Source organism: Orbicella franksi, chromosome 6 (assembly GCF_964199315.1).
Source record: "Orbicella franksi chromosome 6, jaOrbFran1.1, whole genome shotgun sequence".
NCBI lineage: Eukaryota > Metazoa > Cnidaria > Anthozoa > Scleractinia > Merulinidae > Orbicella > Orbicella franksi.
Window position 1 is genome coordinate 20834280 of NC_138150.1, and position 25180 is coordinate 20859459.

General features: G+C 39.3%; 2 protein-coding genes across 2 annotated transcripts; both read right to left on the reverse strand.

The window, feature by feature from the left end:
• Positions 1-369: 369 nt before the first annotated feature.
• Positions 370-25076, reverse strand: LOC145490871 (WD repeat-containing protein 13-like). The gene is made up of 15 exons (XM_081469991.1): positions 24995-25076; positions 24806-24861; positions 23887-23978; positions 23597-23639; positions 23228-23397; positions 22628-22710; positions 21644-21784; positions 20829-20995; positions 17544-17603; positions 5105-5188; positions 4927-4985; positions 3931-4056; positions 3525-3643; positions 2763-2911; positions 370-2367 (listed from the first exon to the last, which is right to left on the reverse strand). Exons 1-15 carry the CDS (start codon positions 25074-25076, stop codon positions 2317-2319), a joined length of 1482 nt encoding a protein of 493 aa, XP_081326117.1. The 3' UTR covers positions 370-2316.
• LOC145490336 (melanocortin receptor 3-like) lies at positions 5955-12410 on the reverse strand. Its single transcript, XM_081469464.1, has one exon. The coding sequence runs from the start codon at positions 10725-10727 to the stop codon at positions 9798-9800; it is 930 nt and encodes a 309-aa protein (XP_081325590.1). The 5' UTR covers positions 10728-12410; the 3' UTR covers positions 5955-9797.
• Positions 25077-25180: the final 104 nt, after the last annotated feature.

The window sequence follows — 25180 nt, forward strand, 5'->3', positions numbered from 1 at the left end:
ATTTTTCAACTTTGAGTTCAAGCCAAGCCAAGCTACAGTATCCTGTCAGAGATTTGCAGTCGAACCTTGTAAGAAATGGTTACTGCCTTTCGAGTTTTCAATAATTACGTTGAACTAAGAAAGGGCTTGAATTAATACACAAACCATCAATATTTTTTTGCCACGTTCCAGTTTTAATAAAGAACGCCCGTCGAAAATCGTAAATAATTTAGGTTGTAACACAGTTAAGGGTGAAAATCAATCTATTTGATTGCTTTCAGCTGCAAAATTGCACCGCCATTGTCCACATTGTGAAGAAAGAAAGGTTCTAGGCAAACTGCACATTTTGGGATTGGACAACTGATCATGCATAAAGATTGCAAAGTAATGTAATCGCAGTTACCTGCAACTTTAATGACTCCCCCACTTACATTCAGTTTTTCAGATTACTTTCTAATTCATACATGTAGATAAGTTTTCATTGGGTGACGATATGAAAGAAACGTTTATGATTAAAAAATTAAGCGGCGCTTAAAAGCTCTGAGCCCTTTCTCGTAGTTAATATAGGGAAATGGTTATGACCGTGCACAAAACACATCTGTTGTTTACTGTCTGAGGAGCCGACATTATTCATGAGCGAAAAACAAGAGATAGTGCACGGTCTTGGATTTTGAAGTGACGTATTTCTTCGATGTTTGCTCCTTTCATGTTTGTCAGGCTTCATAACCACTGCCCTCTATTAATAATGCTTTTTTAAAGGCAACAGTCAACGTCGAAGTTAAATGAGCCTAGAATTTAAGCATTATTATGATCGCTTTTTCCTAAGAACGACCACATGGGAAACGACGGCGGAAATTCAGGCCAAAGTTAATCAAGTTTTTGCCAGCATTGTTTTCAGTGATATTTCCTACAGACAACGGGTCGTCAGAAAGTCAAAACAAAAATCTTGATGAGATTTTCAGTGTTTTTAAACAAACGGATGAACCTACTGGTATACATTACCCCGGAGTGAAACCAAATTAATGAAGACAATGTGACTATAGGGTAACCCTAGGGTGACTTGTGCATGATGCAGGTTGGTGTTTACTAGTTTCTCTTACTTTCCGCTAGCATGAAAAAAAAAAAAAAAGTCTCCAAAATACAGATATTGTACAGCAGGTTAACGAAGACAATGATTATGTATACAGTGTATATGAGATTAAAGAAAAAAAAGTGAAAAGTGAAATTTTAAGAGCTATTCGTTTCGTAACTATTAATCATTGGTTACGAAAAAACACCGCTGTGCTCGTGTACATTTTCCGCCCACGGAGAAATGGCTTCCAAATCTACAATGTGGCAGACTTACATTTGGATAATGTTATTTTAAACTGCTTTTAAACGTTTTCAGGAGGGGGCTTATAATTGTACGGTATAACATGTGAGGCAAAATTGTACCAACTTCTCAAACTTACTGATAATTCATTAAGTTAATTAATTATACGGAGTTTTACATTGGCAAATAGTGGAATGAGGTTGGCCCTTGCACAACCTCGCACGATTATGATCGAAAACGTTTAAATAGGTGGATTTCTTGGAATTTTTGGTGCTGGTGCTCACTCGACTCTCCAAATCCTGACCGAAACAACACACCTGGCAGTTTGCGCACATTATCGCATGAATTGAAAATTCTTCTTGGTTACTTCTCTTGCCATCATTTTCGTTTGAAGATGAAAGCGCGCGGAAAAGAGAGGGCAGTTATGTCAACATGCGAGTGAGATTTACCTAAAATAATTATTATTCCAATATCCGACCCCAAGGCAAAATCATGACCCATTATCAGCCCTAAAATACTCAAGGCCATAACCTTTGGACGGAACCTAGCAATGAAGCTATATGCTCTAGGGTCATACTTCTCTTCCCATCCTGAGACAAGCGCACTTTGTTATTCAAACCGCAAAGCGCAGAGTTAAACTAATTTCCGCCTGTTGTGCCAAGAAACGCCAACGAACTAGTGTCTGCAAACACGTGTGATGCACGTGAAACTGTGTGGATGCGAGGCACAAATGCATAAAATTGAAGATTTCGTATCTTATCTCAGCGACTACATAAAAAGATAGAGAGTGCAGGGTAAAACAATAAAATAAGACAGTATAAGTTACTTTTAGTAGTTTTAGCACTTTTGAAGGGTTGTGAAAAGCACTTGGAAACAGTTTCCGTATGTGCAGTATTCCAAGTCTACATTACTTTAAAAGATTATACCTTTTTACTCTAAATGTCTGCTGTTGACTATGATATTATTTTACATACACTGTTCATTTATAATTTTAACATTATCTAAAATTTATATTCATCAGCATATCATGGAACGTGCTTTTCTCGCTGCTCTCGCTTCCACACGATGACAGTTCCCTTAAAAAGACAACATATATAAAATAAGTATACTTTCACAACAGACAACAAATCAATAGTCACCTATTCAGACTAAGATGGTGCTTCCAGATAACTCCACCCTCCTCTCTTCCCCTTTCCTCATCTGTCCAGCCCTTGCATGCCCTGCTCAACCCTGAGTGCCCTCCTTTCCCCCTTCTTGCCTCCCCCTGCCCTCCCATTGTCATATCTTCGCGTCGCGAAAACTTTTGGTAAGGACTTATAGAAATGATCAGGATTCCCAGGCTGAGACGTAGTTGTCCCGCTTAGATAGGAAGAATAATAAAATCATATTCCTTGGCCTGCACAAAATACAAAGCAACAGCACTTGTTCTCCTTAGACTATAGATGCACGAAAAGTTAGGCAAGTCATCTACCTCAGTATCACAAGATGCCAGTAAGCTCTCATCATAGTTCCAGCAAACGTCGAGGACTGGTGCCGAGTGGCCAAGAAGTTTGTTGACGCAAGGCTTCTCAGCGCGTTCAACATCGAAGAAATACACCGCCATGTCTTCGCTGCCGCTCACTACAGGATAAAAAGCGCATAATATAATATCACACGTATCGACGCTTAAAGCGATGTTAACAAACTGATCATGTTTTAAGGCCAAGCACTACACCACTTAAAGGTATATGAGAGTTTGCTTCATCTTAATGTTATGCGGCGAAATAAGAATATCTAAGGGCATCTAACCATGCTGGTATCAAACATTCCAACTGAATGTGCTACATATCCTAATGTCGAAGATCAAGAAAATATCTGCTTTATGGATTGGTTGATTTTATTTTCATATATATTAAAGTTCAGAAAGTAACGACCCTAGTTATTATCAGATTTCGGAAGTGGCAACTTTCGAGTTCCTAAAACGTGAAGCGCATTTGTAACGATTCATTTGAATTGAATGATAAAGAGAACTGAAGGGATAAATGTTCAATTTCTTGCCTTTTGTAAGAGACATTATCCCACTTTGGTTTAGCTTGTTGTATCTGTTCTTTCGATTGCTTCTCGAAAAGTCAAATTACGTTTGAGGTCGCTACCTTCGGGTGCTCGTGCTTCGTGACTTTATGGTATATTCCCCTCATCAATCAGTTTGAAAATGCCAAGTCAGTGGAATTTACGATTTATTGGTAATACATACCAACACAAGCTCCTTGTCTGAACGACATTAGTGGACAAAACGAGCTTCTTACATGACGAGACTTGTGTTCGACGGAAAACGACTTTTTCAACTTTAAACCTCCCATATCATCAACAACTCTGAAATGAAATGATATCACAATCCAATAAGACAACATTCCTTCATATCTTAGCTTTCTCTAAATTTCAGCTGAATGCTAGCCTGATTCTGAGGCAGTCCTGGATCGCTTACTCTCACTCCAAACTGGTTCAAAATCAGGCTAACTAAATGAAAGTTGGATTTTTTTTTTTTGAAAAAGAAGAAACAAAACAAAACGAAACGAAACGAAACGAAACGACACGAAACGAAACGAAACGAAACGAAACAAAACGAAACAAAACAAAAGAATACTTATTCTGTTACTCACCCATAGAGGCAAAGTAAATTAATGGCGACATTCACAAGAAGCACAGGATCCCGAGCTTCACGATTCATCCAGCTGCGATACGAGATGGATGTCACAGGACCAGAACTACCTTCTGCTATGGACATTCTGTAAATAAAATGAAGAATAATGAAGCAAGCTCTCGTGGAGCTAACTTGGGATTCCAATTCCCCCCTCCCCCTCCACCCTCCCCCCCCCCCCTCCGCCCCAATATCCTTCCGCCGTTCCATTCTCTCCGTACAACTTGGCCCCCAATTTTGTGTCGACACATTTTTTTTTGTATGTGTGTGACATACAGTCTCATAGCGCTAGCAGGTAAATATCTCTTCTAAGTACAGTTTACAGGCTACAATTTCAAGCCACCTGTGTCACAGTACCCTCTCTCATTGCTCGGTAGATGACGCAAAGTGAAGAATGGCAAAGCGAGAGAAGAGATAGAGCTTTTGTTAAAATTCTCAATAGCATTCTTTCGTTCCAAGCTCCAAACCCCATCCTCCAATTTTTTTCTTTCCGTTTTTCGCGCGGTCATCAACTAACTGAACACCTTGAAAAGGCTACTCGAATAGCCAACTTTGATGCAAAATAACTAAAATTACTGCCCTGGCTTCAGGGATTAGTTTTAAAACAGTGCTTACTCCGCGCTGTATGCGCCCTGTGTCTGCCATAAGAATTGTGGAGTATGATTATTTCGTTTTGTGAGTTATACAAGGGCTGACAAAGAGGGAAGGTTTGCAGATCATGATAATTATATCCCCTCCCCCGCGAAAGCTCTCAGGCTCCTATGTAGGCGTTGTAAAGCGCACATATACAGACTTAGGGTGAGTTATTAAAAGTAATCGCCCCAGCCGTTACTCAAGGGAAAAAACGGGCAACTTGGGGCAAAGAGCTGAAACAATACAAATATTCCGCCTAGAACCAACAAATCGCTACCATGAATGACCTTTAAACTGTTCAATGGCCCAAGTAAAATAAACTTACCGTTTAGCTTTGTGTAGCCTTCCAGACGCCACATCAAAGCAAAAAGAATATATGCTCCCCTGGAATTCAAACAAGACTTATTAAAAGGAGTCATGCTAAGCTTAACAGGCAGAAGAATGTCTACCCTGCTGATTGATTCTTCTGATACTAAATTTTGAAATTATGAACGTGCATGTACCTTTTCGTCTCCCACCCAGACTAGCCCGCCTGATGAATCAAACTCCATGGACTTGACACCAGCTGACACTTTGGCACTGCCACCCTACAAAACAAGTGATAAGCACATTACAAGTGGTCACTTACAATTATTACTAATATTTAACAACTACTCCATCTTTAATCTTTAATCATTCTTTACACACGATAAAAATTCATCAGGGATTACAAATATATCTACAAATTAATTTCCTATATATAAAATTCATTTACTATTTAAGTCTATTCCATAAGCCAACGTTGGATCTGGAGCGGTAAATATCAAACGAGGCTCTTAGTTTTATTAATTCTTTAATCGGACTTAATGATGTGGACATTTTAGTTAATTGTGCACGAGGTGCTGGTATGAAAAGGCGGGAAAATGTGTCGGGTATTGTCCACTCTTTGAGTTCAATGAAACATGTCAGGAAAGCGAGCGAGAGTTTTCTTCCGAAATATTCTTCACATAATCACCTTCAAAGTTGTCTACACGACGAAACGTTTACGGGAAGATCCGGTTTGTTTCTTTCAGTTTAAGGTAATTCTATCGTAATAGAGCTCACAAGAGATTTTCTTTCAAACTTTACATGTTGGCCGAGAACTGAAAATTTGAAATAAAAAAGGCCGGTCCCGGTATTTGTTTAGGAACAGGAGGACCTTCAAGAAGCCCCATAATTTCTGAAATTATCTGCTTTCTGAAACGTTACGCTTTGTGAGAGCAGAAAAATAGGGAGAAAGTTAAGCGACAAATACAACAATGGATGTATTGCATCAATGTTAAGGAACATTTTGATGTACTTTTCATGATAAAGGCACCCCATTCAGTCGACAGGGATTCAAAACGTTCCAAGCACGCAGTGTTCCTAAGGGCACATATTATCTTTTACGAGAGCTAGCTATGCTCTCATTTTCAGTGGTAATTTTTTACTCTGCAATAGAAATTGGTCAATATTCACTGTATAGAAAGACGGTGATTGCTGCATTCAAACTAAATGAAAAAAATCGTTCGGTCCCGGTACTCGTTTCCGAGGAAAAAACGATGATTTGTCCCTCGCAAGCTAAGCCGTTTAGAAAAGCCAAAATTTGTATACGTTGTGTATAAGCACGCGATCGTGAGGGCGCGCTAAACATTCAACATTTAAGCATTGGTGTTGCTGACAAGTTTACGCGCCTTGTTCAAGTCAAATGAAGCAGAATTTACTTGGTTTTCAGAGTTCATTCTTTTGTTTTCCTCTATCACACTTTATTCTAATTTCGTTTCACACTTTCCTTTCTTTATATAACCTTAATGAACTTCCAATAATTTACATTTGATAATGGTGACATTTAATAATGTCGTCGCCGAAACGTCATGTTTTAATATCGCTACTTTTTATCCTGAAATGTGTTTTCCAAATCTCTCGTTATCAGAGTCCAGTCACGAAATTTTAAGCTTTCTTTTCTTGAAGTATTTTCGAGTTTAACTCTTGCGGTGGCACGGTTGTTTGTGAACCGAATAAGCATAGGCTGAGTATTCCGCTCGTAGAGCACTGAATGGGCCGATGGACGACAATAAAGAACGAAAAAGAACTAGAGGTTTGTGACTGCTCTCGTGTTTTGAGTTTACGTACACCATAGTTGTTGTATTTCAGATCTTTTCGACGTGTTTACACCCGCTTTCAGTCTTTCCACATGCCATCTTTCGACATTCTATGTAACCTGGCCTACGTCAAAAAGGTCAACACAGTGGACTTCTCTTAGCCTCTTCCAGGCGTTCAGTTAGTTGGGGCGCAGCGCGAAAAACTACGAGCGAAAAAAAACAAAAAAAAGCGCGGCGAGAGGAAGCGAAAGAACGCGTGTGGGCAAACTTAACAAAAGGTCGTTCCGCTACACCAGGATCTGGTATACCCTCTGATTAGTCAATTTTGACATGTTTCTTTAACACTCGAGCGTTACTGACGAAGATGAGAAATGCGACATGGCGGTGGTCAGAGACCTTTCAACGCGTGACGCGTCGTTTCTCCTTACGTGGCCATAATGCAAGACCAGGTGGACAGATGAACAAAATTGGACTTGGATATTGCTAAGTTGCATTGTATATTGTTGACAACTCAAACCCACAAGCTGGCGGTCATGTAACGGACCCCGGCTGGCGGTCTATAAGTGGGCGTAAGGAGCTTTTGTTAAGGTATCAGTATAACCCATTTGACCATCCGCGCGCGGTCCGCTCTAGCGTTCGTGGCTTTAACAAAAACCCATATAAACCGTATATTTACTGGAAGCTTAATAACTACAGATTATGACCCGACCTGTTTAAAACGGTAGAAATTTACCGTGTTTCGAAAATGTGAATATATTTACAAAGCTTCACGAACCCATAAATCAAGGTATACGCCCGCTCAATTTAAGTCGGAGAAAACGATTAACATGGCGTCCGTTTCTTCACACATTGACCTCAAAAACAGTGTCTCAGATTTTTGGCACATGCGTTTGTTATTATTTTACAAGAGCATAAAGTTAGAAAAGGGAAAAAAATAGGACTGCCCTCGAAAAAAAGGCATAACTTTTTAATGAAAAGAGTAATCAGAATTCGCAGACACCGTTTTGTCGGCGATCGTTCTGACAACATTCTCTCCGAATTTCAGCCAATTTGGTCCAGGGGCTGCCGACCTGGAACTCGAAATGCACGTACAACTCGCCTATTTTTTACTTTCGAGAAACAGAAAAAAAAAATTCGGCGGCATCCAAGTGTTATGAGATTATCACACCATGGGAGACACCGCAGAGGAATCAACTTTCTGTATAACAATTGGACTGTGACAGTTAACATGGAACAGGTACAAATTTCCGCGACGGCGCGCGGTAAATTATTCACCAGTGAATAAACCGCTTTTTCATGTGTGAAGTCAGAATTCCAAAGTTAGTAAACGTGAAATTATCTTTTGATTTACTATATTAGCGTTCGATATTTTACGTATCGGTTGACTAATCTTCAAAATTATGACCATGTCACTGTTATCATGCCGAAGGCCGGTAGAAGGTCCCCGGGAAAATGCAAGCGCACAAAGGGAAACGCTGGAGAGGACGTCGTAAACGGGACTACATCGACTGATGTTGATGCAAAGGCAAAGATACTGGAAGAAATGACAATAGCTGGGTAAGAAAAAAAATATGTTGCACTGCTGATTCTAATTTTGTACAATCGATCTGCCTTTCAATTTCGTCCACTTCTCTTCGTCAATCTCCTCTGTTTCGACAGTTTCTTGCAACAGTATTTTAGCGCGGCTTGCGCTCATTTCGGCTTGCTCGCTGGCTTCGTGATCGCGATCGTTGTCGAGTTCATCCAGCAATTTTTCTTGATTGTAAAACGAACCCTTTGCCGCTTTCCGCTAATTTAGCGGCCCACTCTTTGTTGAAAGTGTTTTTCGCCTTCTTTGGCCTTCCTTTAGCCGATGAAAACGGGCAAGATCGCTCTGTCTTCTTCGAACACATCCGGCACTGATTATGGCGCGCGAATCGCGTGTCAACTCAGCATGATCTTGATGTCATGTGACTTCTTGCCTCGATAATTAATTCATTTGACAGAACTTGTCAACTCTCAATTAAGTCATTAATATGCAAAACAATCTTTCTCGCGCAATAACTAGCGGCAGATATAAGATTTTTTCGTGGAGTTTTTTTATCTTAAAAATTACTTTAAGATTTATCCAACCGCTCAAAAAAGTAAAATTATGTAAAATTGCACATTTTCCCCTTACTAATATCACAGGCGTTCTTTCGTTTCCTTTCGCCGCGCTTATTTATGTTTTTGGCGCTGCGCCCCAACTTACCGAACGCCTGGAAGAGGCTAGACTTCTCTATGGTCGCATTCGAATTTTAGGGATGAAAGATGGATTTATTTGACATCAAACTTTCCGGGAGACCGATTTGAATGTTTACACCTTGCAAATATATATTAAGAGCGGCAGCTGCCCAATTCTACCGTAAGTCACTATTGAAAGCCGGTCGACTACACTAAAATCGTTTGAACTATCCCGTAAATCGGGAAACATGCAACTGAAAGTCCACAATTTTCTTCAGCCATCTGAGGTCAGCAATGATCATTTATTTGCCATTTCTTCCACTAATAAACGTAAAAATTGCCTATTTCACAGTTAAAGGGTCTTTCAACCGTTGACAGAGCATGTCAACACATGGCATGTTGAAAGATGGTCGAAATACGTCCCCTATGCACGTGACACTGAAAGCGGGTGTAATTACATATCGGTAAGAATGCTACCGAATAAAGATCTTTGGCAAAATGCTTTGGGCGTTGATCGAAAAAAGCGAGCCCCTGCATACGAGAAACTTCATGCATAAATTCGTTTTATATTTTCATAAGAAAAAAGGAAAACAAAACAAAACCATCTCTTCAAAAAGTCGCTTAGTATGTTAATCGATGGTACACCTGTAAACTGCTGCCAGTTTCATGTACTGCGCATGTGGCGTGCGCAACAAACGCTGAATCTCCAAGCGTGGGTGGCTGTTTCTTTAGCTCCACTTGGAGATGAGTAACACCTCGTTCGATGGAATCAATACTGCTTATAGCAAGTCATGTGCAACTTCTGTAGTTCCACGATGTCAATGACAACTTCTCGAAGGTGTTCAATAATAATAAAATAATTATAAAATAATGATAAAACTGAAAGTAATTGGTCTTAAGATGCGCGATTTCTGAAGCATGAGATGTGCCGTAGTATGTTCATGATAGAGTGTCGAATGTGTCTCATCTTCCAGCAGTAAATTACTGGGTTCAATGAAGAGTTAAGGAACATGACCGTCCATGAGTAAAGCAAAAATCTCTTCAAGATGATACTGGTACCATTGATATTGAGGGCGACCAAACTGATAAAGTAAGGCAAGTAACAAACCAAAAACACGAGATATACATAGAATGCACCGACTGCAGATTTAACGAGACTAATAAAATTTCCCATTTCGCCATTCTCTGCTATTTGCTGTACTTGCAGGGCCCGAATCTCATTCTTATGGTGTCTTACGGCTAAATAAATCCTGATGTAAGCCACTGTGATAAGGAGAACACCAATAACTCCAAGAAATGATTTAATACGTAAGAAATTATCGGCCGAGATCCAGAACACTGCCACGGGAAAAAATCCACTAAGTACCCATATTGAGACGACCACAACAACAACACGCTTGTGAGTCACAAGTTCCTGATATCTGAGATGAAGATGAATTGCCAAGAATCTCTCAACACTTATGGCCACAACACTAGAGAAAGAGGCCAAGGAAAACACATTTACAATGAATATAAAAACTATATTGGTGTCACAGCCAGGGTTGTTTTGTTCCAACCATGTTACCACAAGTGAGATGTAGAAAGGCTGACACAATAAACCAACACCAACATCCGAAACAGTAAGACTCAGGAGCAATGTTTTTAAAGTCTTCGACAACAATGAAGTTTTTCTTATCGCGTGGATTGTTACAATGTTCAACATGATGGCGGTATAGGACAGAAAACTGTTGAAGACACAATTAGCGATGTAAGTTGAACGAAGCTCCTCAACTTCGGAGTTTTCGGGGTTGGGCTGCAGCGGTATTATACAAAATGATTTCTCCATTTTATACAGAGACGTTTCTTTAAGCGACCGAGCTAGTATAGTTTCCTGTCTCGACGACAAAACCAGTTGGACCACTTTGGCTCAAATAGTTCCTTTCTGTAAGTATTCCAGAACTCGCCACTTCAGATGTCTTGTCGTCATAAAATAAGTTAAAGCTGAAACTGAATGAAACGTGATGCGGAGTTCATACGCGGTTAATCAACGTCCTTATACAGTAACTGATTAGCATAAAACAGGGACATAAACGTCACTGGCGTTCGTTTAAGTATGCTGCTGCAAATGACTGGAATGATCTTTCCAAAGAGTTAATTAAGAGAACTCAGCTCTGGTTTTAGTTTCAAAAATAACGTATTTAAGTATTTCTTAGACGTAGATCTCAAGGAAAATAATTGCACTGCTCGTTAGTGGGTACATACAGTAAATGATTTGAATTAAACACAGACATAAACGTCGTGGGCGTTAGTGAGGGTTTATTAATCAAGCCATGTGTTTCCGAAAGCATTAAGACTTGTCCCGAAATTGGACATTTCAGTTGTGGTAAATTAAGATATCGGCAAGAATACAACAGTTAGATTCTTAGTAACACGCTTTATCAAAACTACGTGGATATGAAACTTTATCATTTTCAATTCAAGTAACGTAAAATAAAGAAATAATAATAATAAAAAAAGCCGTTCACTATGCTAATCAAAGTTACACCTGCAAACTGCTGGCGGGTTTATGTGGCGTCCACAAAGAAAACTTCATCACCAAGTGTTGTTGATAGAACGCTTGATATAATTTACAAAGATTGTTTTAGCATGAAACCGTTTGCGTCGCCATAACAAAATAAATAGCTTACCGCCATGTGGTTACCACCATGTGGTCAGTGCTCTCGACTCCGCATCAAGCGGTCTGGATCCGAGTCTTGGCCGGGGATATTGTGCTGTGTTCTTAGGCAAGACACTTTACTCTCGCAATGTCTCTCTCCACCCAGCTATATAAATGGGTACCGACGAATTCAACGCTGTGGGGTAAGCCTGCGATGGACTAGCGTCCCATCCAGGGGGGGAGGGGGGTACAAATACATGTGCTCCTAGTCTCTTCATGCTCCAGTAACCGGAATAAGCACCGGCCTGATGGACCACTTTGTTCGAATGCAGACTTTACCTTTACCTTAACCTTACCACCATGACAATTATGTAAGTAACTCGGCAACTCTTAAATCCTACAGTAATCAGTTTTGCGGCCAATATAAGCCTAAGATATAAGCCGTCTAGCGCGAATATCGCTACTAAGACACTGATAACCCCAATGTCGGTCCCAGAACCTCCACGAGACGAAATCATATGAATTCATTCATAATTATTTTTCTTAACGCGGTACAATAGACAGGACACAACAGACTAAGGCACAGGATGATCGGAATGGAACAGTCCAAGAATTTTTCTGGCAGTAACGACTTGTTTGACGGAATCAACATATAAAGTGATACTAGTAATAACAAAATTATCACAATCCATTTATGATTAACTATAACACAAAGCACAGCCCGAAGATAAACACCGTTAGGAGCAGTCAAAATATGGTTAATATCCATATCAGATATAACTTCAATTGGAATATTTTTATGTTTATTCATATTATTATCAACTATATAATTACAAGGTAAAGCGTGCCGCCATATGTAGGAAAACCATACTAATAATTACGGTAAAACTGACAACTTTAACAATTGATAACTTCAACTGGAATATTTTTATGTTTATTCATATGATTTTCAAGTATATAATTACAAGGTAAAGCGTGCCGCCACATGTAGGAAAACTATACCAATAATTACGGTAGAACTGACAAACTACAACAATTTACAAGAACGCAAAGAAAAAAATAATACCAAAGAATTTGAAAGGAAAAAATTCAGTTTCAAACAGTTGTCGTTCTTTCAACCCGCTGTTTATAGCAGGTGATGTACAACTTCTGTACTTCCATGATGTCCATGACAAATTCTCCAATATGTTCCATCCTCCAGCAGTTAATTTCCGGATTCAATAATAATAAAACTGAGAGTAATGGGTCTTAAGATAAATAATACGTTAATTAGGCGCTTATACGCTTATACGTTAACTAGATAAATGCGATGTGTCATTTCTAAAGCATGGAATGTTCCGCAGTATGTCCATGATAGCGTGTCGAATGTGTCTCATCTTCCAGCAGTAAATTAGTGGGTTAAAAGATGAGTTGAGGAACATGACCATCCATGAATAAAGCAAAAATCTCTTCAAGGTGATACTGGGGCCATTGATGTTTAAGGCGACCAAACTGATAAAGTAAGGCAAATAACAAATCAAAAACACGAAATAAACGTAGAACACACCGACCGCAGAATTAACGAGACTAATAAAATTTGCTATTTCGCCATTCTCTGCTACTTGGTGTACTTGCAAGGCCTGAATCTGATTCTTGTGGCGTCTTACGGCTAAATAAATCCCGATGTAAGCCACGGCTGTAAGAACAAGACCAATAACTCCAAGAAATACTCTAACAAGTAAGAAATTATCGACTGGGATCCAGACCAATATCAAAGGTAGAAATGCACTAAGGAACCAAATTAAGATCACCACAGCAACAACACGCTTGTGAGTCACAAGTTCCTGATATCTGAGATGAAGATGAATTGTTAAGAACCTGTCAACACTTATGGCAACGACACCCAAGAACGAGACTAAGGAAAACGCATTTACTATGAATATAATAACTATATTGGTGTTACAGCCAGGGTTGTTTTGTTCCAACAATCCTATTACAAGTGAGATGTAAAAAGGCTGACACAATAAACCCACACCAACATCCGAAACAGTAAGACCAGGAGCAATGTTTTTAAAGTCTTTGACAACGATGAAGTTTTTCTTATCGCATGGATTATTACAATGTTCAACATGATAGTGGTATAGGACAGAAAACTGTTGAAGACACAATTGGCGATGTAAGTCGAACGAAGCTCCTCAACTTCGGAGTTTTCGGGGTTGGGCTGCAGCGGTATTATACAAAATGATTTCTCCATTTTATACAGAGACGTTTCTTTAAGCGACCGAGCTAGTATAATTTCCTGTCTCGACGACAAAGCCAGTTGGACCACTTTAGCTCAAATAGTTCCTTTCTGTAAGTACTCCAGAGCTCGCCACTTCAGATGTTTTGTCGTCACGGTCATAAAATAAGTTAAAGCTGAAACTGAATGAAACGTGATGCATAATTTATACGCGGTTAATCAACTTCCTTACACAGTAACTGATTAGAATAGAGCACGGACATAAACGTCACTGGCGTCAATGATAATCTTCGTTTAAGTATGCTGCTGCAAAGGACTGGAATAATCTTGCCAAAGAGTTAAGGGAACTCAGCTCTGCTTTTAGATTTAGAATTAACGTTTTTTTAAAGTATTTCTTAGATGTAGATCTCAAGGAACATCATTGTACTGCTCGTTAGTGGGTACGTACAGTGACTGATTAGAATAAAACACGGACATAAACGTCACTGGCGTGAGTGATAGGTTTATTAAACAAGCCATGTGAAGGTAAAGGAAAAGGTAAAGGTAAACTTTATTTAGCCAGGGTGGCTCATTCAGCGACGAGGCTGATATCCAGAGGGGCCCTGGACTAAAAATATAATAATTAAAATTACAAGGCATCGTGATAATTTAAAAATACGAGATAAAATTTAAAAAAATACAAGATATAAATTAAAAAAATACAAGTAATAATTAAAAGTATAGAGTATAAACGAGCATGCAATAATTTATGAAAATCTAGTTCCTATATAATTTAAAAATGGTAGGCGTCAATTGAAACTTTGAAAGAAGAAAGTGACTCGGCGTTTTGAATGCTACGGGGTAAGAGGTTAAAAAAAGCTGAGCCCGAATATCTGAAGGTTCCTTTTGCAAGGCTAAGTTTGGGTTTGGGCAGGTGCAAATCCGTTCTTCTGCGAGTACTGTAGTTATGCATGTTATAATTTCTTGTGAAATAGTCACTCAAATACTTAGGTACTAGATTATTTAGACATTTATATACTAAAGTACATTTATGTCTTTTTCGCCTTGTTTCTAGCTCAACCCACCCTGAAACATTAAAAGTGTCTTTGGAAGTGTCACGCCTTGAAACGATGCGGGCAGCGCGATTTTGTAACGGTTGTAAATGTGCTTGCGAAAGCATACAGAGTTGTCTCGAAATTGGGCATTTCAGTATTTCATATCGGTAAGAATACTACACAAAGAAGATTCTCTTGATCAAAAGAACGTAACAGACTAGGGAACACGATGATCGGGAAGGAACACCACAATAATTTTTCACGCTTTCTTCCATTTCATTTTTTAACGTACTCATGCGTGAAAGCAGAAATGTTCCTAAGTCGCACTTTTGGTCGGGTATTTGCTGGGGAATGCTGGGAAATCTGCTGCCAGTTTTATGTACTGTGCGTGTGGAGTGCACAAGAAATGCCGCATCTCCAAGTATACATTGTAGCTGGTAGTTTTCTAGCAGTAACGCCTTGTTCTACGGAATCGGTACTGTAAAGTGAAATTAGTAATAGCAAAAATTGTTATAAAGTCACAATCCATATACGATTAAATATAACACAAAGCAGAGCCCGAAGATAAACACCGTTGCGAGCAATCAAAATATAAGTAATATCCAAAATAGTGAAATATTTCCCCGGATGTTTATCCACATTAATATTAGCTCCATAATTACGCGGCTAACAATGCCCCCATATTTAGGGAAGCTTTAAAAACAAGTAATTAAGCAAAAGATAAACAACTACAACAATTCGAGTCGATGTTCCCTAGGCATATACCAAAGAATTTGAAAGAGAGAATTTTAAAACAGTTGCAATTCTTTGGATGGTTTTAAACCGCGGTTGATGGCTGGTGATGCGCGATTTCTGCACTTTTGCAGTCTACTGAATGTCGTCTCATCTAACACCAGTAAATTACTGGATTCAACAACAAAAACATTGAAAGTGGCTGGTTGAAAATTAGTGTGAAGCGCTATTTCTTCTAAACCTTGAGATGTTCCGCAGTGGGTCAGTGATATCAACTCGAATGTGTCTCATCTTCCAGCAGTAAATTACTGGGTTCAATGATGAGTTAAGATGTACGAGAGTCCATGAGAAAAGGGAATATCTCTTCCATGTGATACTGGGACAATTGATTTCAAAGGCAGCCAAACTGATAGAGTAGGGCAAATAACAAATCAAAAACACCAGATATACGTAGAACACACCAATCGCAGATTTGATAAGGCTAGCAAAATTTGCTATTTCGCCACTCTCTGCCACGTCTTGTACTTGCAGCACATGAATCTGATTCTTGTGACGTCGTACGGCTAAATAAATTCCGATGTAAGCCACTGTTGTAAGAAGAATACAAACACCTTCAACAGAAAGCTCAATAGGTAACAAAATATCGCGAAAGACCCAGAACACCAAGCAAGGAAAAAGTACACGAAGAAGCCAGATTCAGATCACCACGGCGACAACACGCTTGTGAGTCACAAGTTACTGATATCTGAGATGAAGATGAATTACAAAGCATCTGTCCACACTTACATGGCCACAACACCAAAGAAAGAGGCATAGAAAATCACACTTAGAGTGATTGCAAAAGCCACATGGTTGTTACAGCCAGGGTCGTTTTGTTGTAACCATTTTACCAAAAGTGAGGTGTAAAAACGCTGACCCAACAAACCAACACCAACATCAGAAACAGCAAGACTCAGGAGCAAAGTTCTTAAAGTCTTTGTCATAGACGACGTTTTTCTCAACACTTGGGGAGGGGATCGTCACAATGTTCAACATTACGGTGGTATAGGACAGAAAATTTTTGAAGACACAAATAGCTATGTAGGTCAAACGGAGATCTGCATATTCGAAGACTTTAGGAGAGCGCTGCAGCAGAAATTCACAAAATGATTTCATGATTTCATGGCATCCACTGATTTTTCTTCAGGTCACTGAGAATTTAACATTCAGCGATGTTTTAAGAAGTTAGGACAGTTTCCTTTCTTTTCGCCATAAACCAAGTGGATCACTTTAGCTAAAACGATTCTGTTTCTTAATTAATTAAGTTGTGATCTTCATTAAGTGACATCAATAAAGTATAAAAGAGCTTATTAATAAATGCTTTGTTGTCGAGCTCAACGTTACGACTGCTGGGGTCACCAATGCGACTGGATTTGATACACTAGCGACTGACTTTTCATGTTTGCTCCCCAGACTGGCCACCAAGATATTTTAGCTTCGGTCTGTTAGCTTCGTGGTCAGCAGATTAAAGGACGAGCAATAGGCATATTTTGTGTAATTTTGTTTCATTATTCCCACATCGTTGTCAGAAAATTAGAACATCCTTCTTTAAACTTTCAGTTCGGGCGATGGGACTGTTAGTCCGGGCGAACTCAGGCTATTGGGGGAGGGGGCGGGGGAGAACCACCGGTTACCGGAATTTTGAGGCCTTTTGAAGTTTCTGCTGTTTTCAGCCATGGTTTCCGACGAAACTTTGTAATACCGGCGCAAAATTTAAATAAAATAAGTGACACTTGCCGTACTTATTTTCCATTTGCAGTCAAACTCAGTTTTAATGGCTGGTAATCGAGATTCAGTGAGCCCATCAGAAAGCTAGAAATGCATTATACGAGGCTTAGAGGTAAATCATACCAGTAATCATTCATTAAGTTCTTGAAAACAAGAAATAAGAAGTCATAATAATTTCATTATCAAGTTTGTGATATCAACAAAATAACTGTAATCCAAAGTACAAAATACACGAATACATCAAATAGAACTCACCTTATAACCTTTGCCAGTCGACATGTTGAAAACATGCAAGTGTCCCTTCTGGTTTCCAGTCTTTTTCGTGCATTAAGGGAAATGGCTTTTACCTTGAAAAGTCCAGTCGCAAACATAAATATTAATATGTTCTTTTCTCAAAATAAACCTCGTATTAGGTGAGTGAAAAGAAAACAAAACATTTTGGTGACTGCAGTTTTCAAACAGGTCACCTAGTGCAGTACAAAAGGCTGATTGCTCATCAACTAGGTTTTTTGTAGTATAATCACTAAGCTAAACAAATTCAACCACAATTTTTGCATGTTTGCCTTCCTTACCAGTTCTTGTTTTTTTCCAGCAGTATTAGGTCATGTAAAGTGACACGAAGTGTCCTTCTTTGAAAAGGCTTGGAATCGTCATAGTAACAATTTTACAAAAGAAGGTCGCAAAAAAGAGATTTCTGAAACACTTGAGCTAGGAGCCATGTAATAAGAGGACAAATGTATATACATTCCTTTTTCCCATTACATTTCACATTTAGCGGTAGTTATAATTTTATACATTATACTGTTTTTGGAGTATTAATTTTGTAATGCCCTTCTTCTCAATGTTGGCTAAAATCCATGACAAAGTAACATGGGTTTATATGTACATTCACGTCATTGTATCAATGACCAAACTTGTAGATTTGTTACGGTTTATAGTCAAATCTGCGAGAGTTTGTTGTCGAGTTTGGGATGCATGCTCAATTCTAAAATAAGTAATCTTTAGGGACCGTTCATTTTTTATGAGGGAGGGGGGGCTGGTGGGATTTGGGAAGCACCATTTAAAAATCGCATGACCCCCCCTCAGCTTACCAATTTTTTCACATGGCCCCCCCTTATAGCGGTCATTTTTTGGGATGACCCCCCCCCCCAAAAAAAAAAAAAATTGAACAAACAATATTTAGATTTGAACTTTTTTAATATTTCTCTATTATCCCCCTACTCCACGCTATTGTGCTCACTATGAAGACAATATTTACAATCTCTATACGACAGAGAGCTGTTGTTTAAAAAACAAATCCAAAGAAAGAGAAGTCAATTTCGGATCTCCTAGTTATGGCTCGCCCTGAGCGTGTGGCATTTGGCCTCTCATTGGCATCTTCCTCATCTGAATTGATGAATGCAAGAATGACGTCACTTGAGTCATCTTCTCCCCCAGAGTCAATGGCGTCACTGTCATACTCATCATTGTCACTTTCATCCGTTTCACTGCTGTCAGCACTTGCCCTGTCGTCATTTTGTGTCAATGTCCTGGCATTTCTCAGTGTTGGTTGGCCAGCTCTGAGAGGACTCTTCTGCTGCAAGCATGAATGTCTTACAATTGCCTTTGCTTTCTCACTCGTGCTGCTTTTCAAATGCTGCTTCAGCCCGTGGTGGTTTGAGTACTTGTTTAGTTCTGGAACACGTAGCTTTTTAAGCTTGGTTAGATCTTTGCACAACTCAGTCCAAGGATAATCTTCCTCCCTACTTAACTTTGCCTTTTCTTCTGCTCTCTTTTTCCTTTTAAATTCCAGCACTTCAAGATGCTGAAGATAATCCACCACAAACTTCGATTTGACAATAAACTTATCTGCAAATAGAGCAACGCTCTCAGGGTCAGATAAAACCAGCCTGCCACTTCCATGTTCTTTCTTCTTTATATTGTTAATCCAATCAGGGAAAGAGCGCATTACTACATGAGCATCATGAAAGAGGCTCATTCCAAAATGCGCAACAATGGCGAAAGCGACGACTCGTTTAAGAAAAGGTTTACAGCTGAACAATCCAGGCAGTTTGACATCTTACAAGCAAAAGAAGCAATCTTTCTAAGTGCGGATGGCTGTTCAGAAAGGGCGAGTGAGTTTTCCATGCAAGGGTACCAGTTGAAGCCCAGTGATGGAAGAAAACTGAACTTCTCCATCAAAGAGCACAGAGCAATGGTGGAAAAGTTGAATGTCATACTGAAAGATGTAAAGGAACACGATTCCACACTCTTTCAGTCCAATGGGCTTGCTTTAAAGCAGGGCGAAGAATTTGCCCACAGTTTTAATGTAAAACAGATCAAATGTACAGAAGGTAAGTTGACGAAGGTCACGCAGGACATGGAAGCACTAAAAAATAAGAAGAGCAATTATAACAGCATATTCAAAGGCATACTCAAACAGGACATCAACAAAAGGAGAAGGAAAACAGAAAACCGCAGAAAGTCAAATGAAAGAAAGAGGAAGCGGACTGAAAACAACGTCCAACGAGTTTATGGAATCTGTGTTGGAAACCCGCTAGGAAATGATCTTCCACAATGCCTTGTGTACCCTCCTAGAACGGCCGTCCCGGAAGAGTGTCTTAAAGTTGAGGATGTTGCCACGTCGATATTTAGAAGAGATGGGCCATACATTGCACAGCTCTTGGAAGGGAATTATTTCACCAATGCTGCAAGAAGCAGAATCACCACCAATCTTGAGCAGGAAGTCAGAGATTATGTTTACACCTTCATGTACCCTGAAGAGTTCACTCTGACGGAAAGCATTGCTGCTTCTTGCAGCATTGGTGAAAGAGACTCCCATAGCAGCACAAGCGGCGACGAAGAACTCGACGACAGCGGAGATGAGGATGAGTGCCAGTGAAAGTTGCATTCGAAAATAACACTGTTAAATACTTCTTTTCAGTAGCTACAAATGCTTTTTGTCGCCAAACGTTTTTTTAAAGCAGAAGGAAAGTTTGTAATAAATTTGTATCCTGCCTTCTATGTTTATTCTATAGCAATTTTTTTGATATTCAAACATTATGCCATTTTAAAGTTTTACTAAAATATTTCACGTGACCCCCCCTTTTCCCCTTATTTTTTTGGGATGGCCCCCCCTCGAAAGCCATTTTTTTTCGCATGGCCCCCCCCCCAAATCCCACCAGCCCCCCCTACCTTATAAAAAATGAACGGTCCCTTAGTTACAGTTAAAATGTACATTCATGACATTAGCAGATATTGAAATCAGAGCAGGCACAGCTAGCTACATACAACAAATGTCATAAAGCCTTTTGTTTGCACTTTCTAGCTTTTTACTTAATCAATGGGTAAGCTGCATAGCTGGCGGGATCCATGAGCGAGTGACTTTTGGCGGCGGAGCTGCCATTTTATATTCTCTCACCAGCAAAGCCCACAAGAGTCTTCACCAAGGGTCTTCACCAATCTCCTCGCAGCTTCACCACAGCTTCGCTACCAAAACAAAATGTTCTCACACACGAAATCCCGCCAGCTATGCAGACTACTGATATTTTGAAAGGATACAACTAGCATGTTGTTGTTAACAGGTTGAAATCTGCATGCCGACACACCACAGGTGTGATTGTCATTCACAACACGTAAGCACTGTCCAGATGCTGGATCCCATACCCTTGCAGTACAGTCCAAAGATGCAGACAGTATGAAGTCATTGGTTATTGACCAGTCAAAATCTGACAAAAAAGAAAACATCAACCTTGGCAGATGTTCCATGTGTCTCTGGAGGCATTCATGGAGGAAAAATATTTGACAATCTAAAAAGTGAGGGCAGGAACTATAATTTCCGGTCATGTATGTAATATCAATCTTCCATGTGAACACCACTATATCATGTTCAGTTTGTATGGATGGAAAAGTAATGTCTGTGTATGAGTCTAGTGGTCCATCAGGCTGGAAATTAGCTCTGGTTTCTATAGCAAGACATGAGTAGGAATGCAATTATTCCTACTACCCCTGGGTGAGATGCTTGTTTGAAGCGGGTTTACATGTACTGCCAGCATGAAACTTACAGGTACCTTGATTGGAGAGAGGCACAGTAAGAGTACAGTGTCTTACCCATGAAATACAACACAATTTGACCCTGCGGGTCAGGGTCTAGAACCCCGACCACTCAATCTTGAGTCTAGCAAACAACCATTTGGCCACTGTGCCTCCCTTAGCCACCCTGCTTCAGAATCCTTGACTGTCACACCTAGTTGAGTAGCCTTCTCTGGGTGGTGTCTTTTGGTGGCTTTGGCACTGAAGTTCACTATTGCCTTGCTAGTCACTGCAGTGGGCCAATCACAATAGCTGCTAATGATGCCCCTTCACTTTGCACCTACCTGTGACAGCTGCTGTGTGTCCTCGAAGTGTGCAGGACACAGATGGAGGTGAAGGCACAAGTGCACAGACAGACAGTGTGCCATCTGCAGAGCTGCATGCCAAACGGTGTTTGTCATCATTAGCAAATTTAATGGCAGTGACTAAAAAAAGACAAAAAATTGATATACATTGTCACTGATAAACTTTCACAAAACAACTAATTGTATTATCTTATAATTCAGCTGTTAAACTTAAATACATATTCTCTGTTCAAAACTGTTAACAGAAGTATGCATTGCACATTATTTTACACTCCTTCATTGTGCAGTCATTTACTTTTCTAGACTACATTTGCATGTACCCATTTTGAATTCCTCAATATCAACTATTCAAAGATATTTTTCTGCCAAACAAATGCATAGTTTATTATAGGTGTAGGTGAAATAGACCCAGGGAAATAGACTAGCATAAAGTAAAGGATGGCTTTAATGACTTTTACAAGAACAAGCAAGTAAAAGTAATAAGGGCTTGTTTACAGGCAGCAAATTCAATGATTGCTTTTCAAAACTTTTGCTTATTATAATTTTTGTTTCCTCTTCTCAACACCTCAGATTATAATTAATGTTAACTATTAAGTCTATTATTATGTATTTTAACTATATGTTAATGTCAACTATATATTTTGTCACATTGCAAGTTGTAACCCAGTCGCCACACCTCATGGCAAGCAAAGACAACAGCAACAACAACAACTTTATTTGTACTCATAATTAAAAATTAAAAAAAAAAGAAAGACAAAAAAAACCTACATTGTACAAAATTAATTACACTGCACATGTAGGATAAAAATGGGGAGTATCAGCTGCCCAAAATAACTCTAATGGGCTAAAGAGAGATTGGACTGCCATCCCTAGTGATTGCATTATTTTGAGGCATATGCCATTAAGCTGCCACACTAGGTTACTCTACAACCAAAATACAAACAATCACAATGCCATGCTTACCACTTTCTGCATGCTGATCAAAGATGTGATACATGCCAGCAAATGCATAGTTCTCACCCAAACTGGTATTGCCTGCCATCCGTCTTGATGTCCAACATAACATAAAAATAAGAAAAAGAAATTATCAATAGCATGTGTATGTTATAAACATGAGAGACAGTTTGGGAGGGCTAGAAGATTTATGTTACCCCTTGATTTGTGGGTAAAAAACAGTAGGTTTGCTGCTTTCAATTCTCTTGCAAAAAAGAAAGGTCTGGAGAGATTTGGTACATAACTGTACATTCTGTGTGCAGTTTCCGTGTTTAAGATAAGGAATGGTCCTATCTTCTTACAGTAGGACAACACTCTTATAAACCACAGTAAATACACTGCAGGGATAAATGACAGGGGTACCACTCACTTCTACTATAAGTTTCACCTGGCATTTTGAACACTCTATGATGCCATTTCTCCAAGAGTGTATTTCCCATAGAAAAATCTAGTTAATTTGTTTTGCTTGCTTTCTTTTTTTAAGGAAAAGAACACAGTACCAGTAACAAATAACTGCTAGGACTAATAATTATGACCAAAAAAGGTCACAGTTGATGGTGTGAAATGTACCTGCTGGCCTCAGCTTTGCGTGTAGGTACCACGCCCCTTGGAGGTGACTCTGGTAGATCAGGTGGAGGCAAGAACTTAAAGGAGCCTCCACTATGGTAACGGCGATGAGTAGGCCTACCAGGAGAGTGTCCTCCCTCAGATGAGTCAACATGCAAGGAGTCAAAACTGGCCTACAAGGATGTTTGAATTGTAATTATTGCTAGACATACTTGGGTTGTAGAGCTCTACACCACATAGTGTACATTTCTTTAAAAAGGTAACAAATAGCACAATAAGCAGCAGTTAAAATGTTAAGTTTTAATTAAACTGTGTGTTTTAGAAATAATCAAGAAAGGATTGCCTCACTAGAAAACTGAAGTAATTAGTTACCTCAAAGGAGCTCAGTTTACTATATGTACTAGCACTTCTACTCCTAGAAATAAAATGAAAAATGTACCTTGTTAATATGCATACAAATTTACATGTATTCTACATGTAGATGTGGAAAGGAAAATAGAAATATATAAGATACATTGTACATCTTGAAAAAGAAACACAATATTAACCCATTTGCCATGTAGGCAAGTCCATTTATCACATACTCACTATATGATTGTATTTACAAATCTTAAAATATGTGATTTTAATACCATAAATCATGCAGTGTTTAACAACTTAACCTGGACAGTGATGACTCAGATGGTCCATATCGCTTGGACAGCAGCTGCCTTCGCAAATAAAGATATTGTTGACGGCATGAATGATCTAGTTTCTGGACAAAAAAAGCAACATTGAACCAACACTCCTTTGTTTAATTTGTAAATTGATCTGTAAATTGAATGCAGTTGTCAGCCATTGATGATTGAATGAACAAAATACCTACCAGGTCCACTAGCTGGGAGATTGAGAAGATTTCTTTTGGTATATGTGTGTTGGCTTCTTATTTCATTTTTAGTGTGTACCACACTACAATTTTTGAGGGTTCACGAAATAATGCAATGTTCTTAATGAAGTGTTTGGTGCTTTGGGGTATTTGGGTTCACCACTTCCTGTTTGGTTTTCTGCATACATGTAATGGGAATTCCCCTTTTTTAAACCCCCACCCTTTCCCCTAATGGAGTTCTATGGAGGGCAGATTTTAGTTGTCAACACCTTACCAGTTTGCATCCTAAGGTGTCAAAATTTTGCTGGCTCTTTTGAAAAAAATTCCTGAAAGGCCCTGCGCCAAAGGTTGTCCTCCATAAGGAGTATGAAGGGGGGGGGGGGGGGGGAAGGCTGAAAATAGACCATTTCATAATTGCCTGGTTATTGTCTTGGCCTTTGAATGGCAGCAAGGCTGGAGGTGACATTGTTTTGATACAGACCTCACTGTTTTGTTGCTTAAATCAAGTTGCACTTATGCTAACTGGTTGGTATTTATATGCGAAAAGCAGAGAGGTTTGCATCAGAGCACCACCTCCAGCCTTGCTTGCATTTATACGCCAGGTAAACCAGCACACAATTGTAAAATGGCCTATACAAAGTCATGTAAATGACATGCGTGTGTAAACATATAAACCAGTTATGCTGACACATAAGGTTCATTGAGACCAAAGTTACCTCTTTCTTGGCATTCTCCCGGAGTAACTGATTCCTTCTTCTAATATACAAAGTTCCTAAATGAAGAAGTTGATATTGTTCATAGAATCAGCTGACATAATGAAAATCCGTCCATAAATTATTGGACTATATTCACATATAGATACAAAGTTCTATATTTAAAAGCGGCTTTTAAACTACTGTACTTACGATACTGGGGATTGTTTGGAACCCGATAGGCGTTGTATCGAGCATCTAACGCTAGAATCTGCTGAGATATGTTCATTTTCATTTAACTTTCCTGGCCCGCCAATCCGCCATCTTTCAGGACTCGAAACAATAACCCACGTCATGTAAGATAACGCGAACTGGTATTGGTTTCGCGGAGGTTTCGCG